The sequence below is a fragment of the Scardinius erythrophthalmus genome (genome assembly GCF_964197995.2).
Source record: "Scardinius erythrophthalmus genome assembly, chromosome: 8".
In the NCBI taxonomy this organism is placed as follows: domain Eukaryota; kingdom Metazoa; phylum Chordata; class Actinopteri; order Cypriniformes; family Leuciscidae; genus Scardinius; species Scardinius erythrophthalmus.
The window spans coordinates 29,707,700-29,714,179 of NC_138228.1; the positions used below are offsets into that span (position 1 = coordinate 29,707,700).

The following is a 6,480-nucleotide window of genomic DNA, read 5'->3' on the forward strand; positions in this document are numbered from 1 at the left end:
CATAGATCAAACACGCTTGCATGAATTAATATGAAACTCGGTACACATATAGATCTCATCGGGCCGAACAACTTTCCCCCGGTCAAGTTTTACGCCCAGCCCAACAGGAAGTTGGCTATTATGAAGTCAATACACTGAGGATTCTAAATTGCGGACGGATTTTTGATATCTCGAACGGTTTGGCCGTGGCAACTTTGTCACTTTCAACATGCTTTTGACAAAAGTGGGGGGGTTAGTTTTAAATACAGTAAAAAAAAATTAGTTTGTATATTGTTCTCATCAAGCCGGACAACTTTCTAATTTACATTCATTACCTCCGGCCATCAGGAAGTCAGATATTTTGGTCTGAATGTGGATTTTTTTGCAAAATCACCCTCTGAATTTTTAGCCACTCCTCTTAAACTATTTATTTTATTCCCACCAAACTTTTTCAACATGATGAAAATACATTAAATATGCTAAATTGTGAACGGATAATAAATCTCTCAAACGGTTTTGCTATGGCGAGGGATTAATGTCCAAAAAGGAAACACTAAAAGCCTCAAATCTTCTAAAAATGTAATTATATACCATTTATTTCTATATAAAAGTATACAAATATTACAACTAAACCCATTTTATTCTGTTTTTAAAAATAATTTTATTCTAAAATTAAAAAGAGTTAAGTAAAAAAAAAAAAAGTCATACATAGGGCTATACTGCCCTCTTGTGTCCAAAAGGACATCAAAATAGTATATAAAACTTTTTACCAGGTAGGCCAATATTGTATTTAAATATACATTTATTAGGTATGTGTCGGAGGATATTTTCCCACCGGTTAATCGACGTGTGACATGAGCGGGTGCTTTTAAATTGCTAATATAAAAGTGAAAGAAAAATACGGACGTCTGCATGGACACATTGATAATGTTGCACACACAAATCACACACACGCTGGAAAGAATGATGCTTTTAAACAACACTAAATCGCCATTAGGTGTCGCCAGGCATCCATCTTAATAAGTGAGTCATTGATTCATTTGTTCAAACGATTCATTCGAATGAGTCGATCATGATTAAGACAGATGTTTATGGATTAATCATTCAAACTTTGAGTCAACCGATTCGTTAAAAATGCTGAATTGTTCAGTTATGAGAAAACACGTGATGCGTGATGGTTCTGCTGTGATCTTTGTTTAACTATTTTCGCTGCTGAAACAGAACAAAAACAGTCAATACTGCATCTAAAATGTAAGTGACTTAATTGTAACTGTTTATTAACCTGTTGTATGTCACAGTTTCAACTGTTAATTTATTCAGGAAATGACACTCGTCAAGTGACTCGAGGTTGCTTAACTGTAGCCTATCATATGTTATAAAATATAAAAAACCTCCATATTTGTCATTTTTAGTCATTAGGCCTATGTTGTTAACTGAGTTTATTTTATGTGTGCTGCGCTTACTTGTTTACATTTCTCCTGGAGAAGCTGCACGAGCCTCAGCAGCTCAACCTTGTTACCATTGATCAGTAATACATTTATTATCAACTATTGCAACTTAAAATTAATGGAATAAAATCAGAATAATCTCAGAATAAACACACACACACACACTGACATCGCAGTCTGTTCAGTATAGCCTTAATAAAATATAAAAATAAAATCTCAAACGGTTTTGCTATAGTGAGGGATTAAAGTAATGTCAAAAAAGGAAGCACTAAAAGCCTCATATCTTCTAAAAGTGTAATTATACACCATTTATTTCTCTATAAAATTATACAAATATCAGAACTAAACCCTTTTTTTTTTTTTTTTAAGAATTATGTTTGAGTTTAAAAACAGCCAGAATGTTTTAGTTCAAAAAATAAATAAATCATGTCATGTCTTGCTTGAATTAATTTTTTTATTTTATTTTATTTCGTTTTGCTTGTTTATAGTTATTTTTCTATTCTTGTTCCGTTCTGAATATCATTACATTTAAAGGATTTATTGTGTAATTATTTGAGTGTATCATATAATCAAAACAATTCTCTCGATTTAGTGATTCCCTAGTTATCTTTTTATTTAATTTTGTTGTTGTTCTAATCAGGTCAGACAAGTAAAATTCTCTGTGTCTTGTCCCTTATATATATATATATATAAATATAGCTGCGAGCAGCGATGAAGGGCCAAAGCCGGCGGCACCACCACCCCGGTGCCTTTAGGTAACTAAAGGCACCGGGGTGGCGGTGCCACCGGCTTGGGCCCGCAATCACGAATCGCGATACGAATCTAATCGTTGTTAAAACGAATCGTTACACCCCTAATATATATATATATATATATATATATATATATATAATTATATATTATATATATAATTTAACTTTATAACTTTAACTTGCACTGATACAGCAAGATATTTTCTTGCTGTGTATGCATTTATGTATTTCATATTCTTCAATCTCTTAATCTTCGGTAGAAGAGAGAAAATAATCTTGCTGACTCTCTCACAAGAGGTGAATCACAATTTATTTATGTTTCAAGGCATGTGATTGGCTGTTTGCTACAGATGTCACACTTTCATGTGCATGCTCTCCATTAACTCAGAATCAAAGCCTGAGTTGACAGAGAAAGTGTCATGGTACCAACAAAGCCTGACTGAATTGGTTTGGTTTTGTCAACTTTAAACTAATCCTGTAACCCTGAGTTTGTTCAACTACCATAATGGTACAAGACCCAGATTGAGCCCCTTAATGTTTGTTTGTATTTGCATCTCTAAAGGCAAATATTTAAACTAAAAACATTTAAAATTATATAATGAATGAAAAGTCACTGGATTCTTACTTTGTCAGTCCAGCCCCCACCCCAAAACACTTTCTCAAGGCTTATGTTCAGCTCCTGGCCTGGTCCTTTGGCTGCATCAAACTGTCCAACCTGGACGAAATTCACTGCTCCACTTTCATCAACATGCCAGTTCATAACGTCATAAGAGGCAGATGGCTCGCCGTTATCTTCAAAATAAACCAGCTCACCCACTGGTGTTGTGAAGTTTACTGCATTTAAGTAGTACAGAAGCTGTAAAAGGAAAAGAGTACAGATTATCATATGCAGTGATTATTTAAAAAAAGTGTCGTTTACATAAAACATAAAAATTTAAAATATTATTTTAAATATTTTTTAGACCCCTCCTGTCTGTACCTGTCTGGGCTTTATTTGAGTCACATCAGGACATTCTCCATCTTCAAACGGCCCTCTACCAGGCTGACAGGCCAGCATGTTGTGAATAGCATTGGCAATAGCATACACAGCCTTATACACATTGTAAGTAACTCTCAACTGTGAAACATCAATGTAGATGTGACCATGTTTCTCCACATTCTCTGAGCCTGTGCACTTTGGCATTTTAAATGAAGGCTGCCAGTACTGTGCCAGCGAGCAACCAAATATTTCTTCCCATACATCTTTTACGAACGGTTCATTTGGCTGCTTCACAGGGCTCAGCTGGGCAAGATAAGCACCAAGACCATGAATATCAGCTCGGCGCAGGGCAAAGCCAATGGTACCGGCTAGAAGAGGAATGCTCGCTTGGTCAAAGAACTGAATGGAGGTGCTCCAGGCCTCTGTGGCTATCCACTGTCTGTTGGTCACATTCTGCACCACCACTTCCTTGAATAGGACTACTATGTCGGGGGCAATGGCAAATGTCACCACCACACGAGCTGTGGAACTCTCGATCCTCTCCACAGTTCGCCTGATCCTGCTTTGTGAGTGTGATTTAGGAATGAATTCCAAGTAGTCTACGCAAATCCCTAAATGTTCCAGTTCTTTCAAGAGCAGCTGCACACCACTTTTACCATATTCATCATCCCCTGCAACCACCCCCACCCAGGTCCAGTCCAGCAGGCGCAGCAGACGGGCCATGGCCTTAGCCTGGAAGGCATCACTGGGAACAGTACGCAGGAAAGAGTGAAATCTACGATTGTCAGTCAGACAAGCACAGGATGCAAAATAACTAACCTGGGCAGACAAAGCACAGAGACAAGATCTGAAGAAAAACTGTGTTAAAAAAGCACATTTTATGCTTAGAGACACTGTAGCTAAATTGCTACACGTATATAAACAATTTAAATAATTCATACTGTTTTCAATAGACCTGTGTACAATTAGCAGTTGCTTACACTCTAAAATGAACTATTGCAACAAGTTTAACATGTCAAAGTTACACTACATTGTAATTTCCTACTGACACCATTATTGGCTGATTTGGATCATATATATATATATATGTATATATATATATATATATATATATATAGATATAGATAGATAGATAGATAGATAGATAGATAGATAGATATCAACTCCCCTGTCTTTTAATATGCATTTTAAGTTAATTATAAAAGTATTATATAAAGTAAATAACCCAGTTCATTAAATATTGGAAAAACGTACTTGAAAATGAACACTTTTCTAAAAGTCACCCCAAAACAAAGACCGCATAAACATAATCCCCCCCCCCCCCCCAAAAAAAAAAAAAAAACATTTAAGTGGGAAAAAACAATCAATGATTGGGTCTCTGAGGGTCAATTCATTATACCATGGGGATATCAAAAACTCCCAGCGTGTCAGCCACCACTATTGAGGCAGAGGAACGAGCGTCACCGACAATGACAGGCACCACTGGAGGTCCGTTGCACTCAGCGCTTGACACTGTCTCCTCCTGCCCTGTTACCAGAGCTAAAGCAGCACTCAGTGTTGTGCTCTCAGCTAGGCATGTATCGGCTACCAGGTATCCAAAAGTAAAGTTTGGTAGCAGAACAGGGTCCCGATTAATCTCCTCCACGGTGAAAATCATAGCTTTGAGCCAGCGGTATGAACGAAGGTCAACACTAAAAGAGAATGTAAAATGTAAAGTTTTGTAATTTGAGAAATAACTGAATTGGGTCAGTTCAGTAATAATCTATATGGAGGTATATCCTGATGTGATATATTCTGAGTCTGACAATGTCATTCATTTTTTCCAAGGCCATAGCAAGCAAGCAAGTCTTATTAGCTCGGGGAAATAGGTACATATAGTGAAAGGAAATTTTAAGTCCATGTCCAACTCTAAATTGTAAGGAATTTATATATTTGTTTTCATCGTAACACTTTACAATAAGGTTAATTTGTTTATTAACTAACATGAACTAACCATGAGCAACACATTGGTTACTGTATTTGTTAATCTTAGTTAATAATAATACACCTGTTAATTGTTTGTTCATGTTATGTCACAGTCAGTGCATTAACTAATGTTAACAAATACAACTTTTGATTTTAATAATGACTTTTGATTTTAATAATGTTTTAGTAGGCTAAATGCTGAAATTAATATTAACTAATCATTAATAAATGATGTAGACGTGCAGTTTATTATTAGTTCATGTTAACAAATTTAACTAAAGAAACATTATTGTAAAGTGTTTCTGATTTCATGATAGCTAACAATTTAATGCATATAATATATACATAATATTTACAACATCAACAAAACTAAACATGAATTCCTCATAATTACCTTCTTGATTCTCACTGTTTTGTTTGGTAAAGTAAATAATATTTAGTAATATTATCATCATTTCCCTTTTTTCGTTTGATGTGCTATGCATTCTAATTGTATCGACATATTTTAATAGAATGCCAAGGAAAGAAAGGATAAAAATAAAAAGGAAAACAAGAAACTCTTTTTTTGTGTGTGTGTGCCCTTTTTGGTCCTTCCGCCCCTGCCCCTGAGGAGGTCTGTGCACGCCACTGCTCCATGAAAAACATTTTGAATGTATTAACAGTTGTTCTACAAATTGCCTTATAGTTCATTTTAAATGTTCTCATTATTCTCACCCCTGGCAGCGAGCAGCATGCTGCATTTCAGTAAAAGCATGATCAGGTGCTGGTGCTTCATTATGAACTGGAAACAGACCACCAATTATCACATCTCCCTCTTTATACAAGCTCTCTGAAAAATATCTGCCCTGCAGACCACATGACAGGCCTGCACCACAAAACCCGACCATCTCAACTATGATTCCCACCAGCCACAACCACATAATCAATTCCATCACTTTACAAAGAGAGGGAGGAGAGAGAGAGAGAGAGAGAGAGAGAGAGAGAGAGAGAGAGAGAGAGAGAGACTGAGTGCAGAACTGCAGGCTCACACTTTTCCAGCAAAGAAAGAAAGGTTAGATGATAACTCCTCTTTTGTAGACTTTAATTTGCCTGGGGCATAAGAACATGCAACAGGAAAACAAGTGAGTGGGGGATAATTGTAGAAAGCCCTTGGAGAGCACAAAAACAAATAAAAACTACTTTGAGAATTAAAATGCATAACCCCAGTAATAGTGATACCGCTTTGTTAAAGCTGGGGCCTGGGTAAGTATTTGTTTCACAGTTATGATTACCTATAATAATCACATGTATTTTCCATTCCCTTTAGCAGCAATAAAGTCTATTGAATCCAATACTGATCTGGTATGAGTCTTTTTAT

At 36.0% G+C, this 6,480-nt stretch overlaps 1 protein-coding gene across 1 annotated transcript in view; it reads right to left on the bottom strand.

The window, feature by feature from the left end:
* Nucleotides 1-6,043, bottom strand: part of LOC308694376 (extracellular calcium-sensing receptor-like) — a gene marked incomplete at both ends in the record, with an annotated part of 75,343 nt that extends 69,300 nt beyond the window's left edge. Inside the window, 4 exons of the mRNA XM_081371881.1 lie at nt 2,805-3,035; nt 3,159-3,977; nt 4,558-4,849; nt 5,838-6,043. Of these exons, the coding sequence (XP_081228007.1) occupies nt 2,805-3,035; nt 3,159-3,977; nt 4,558-4,849; nt 5,838-6,043 (1,548 nt within the window). The remainder of the gene's footprint in view (nt 1-2,804; nt 3,036-3,158; nt 3,978-4,557; nt 4,850-5,837) is intronic.
* Nucleotides 6,044-6,480: the final 437 nt, after the last annotated feature.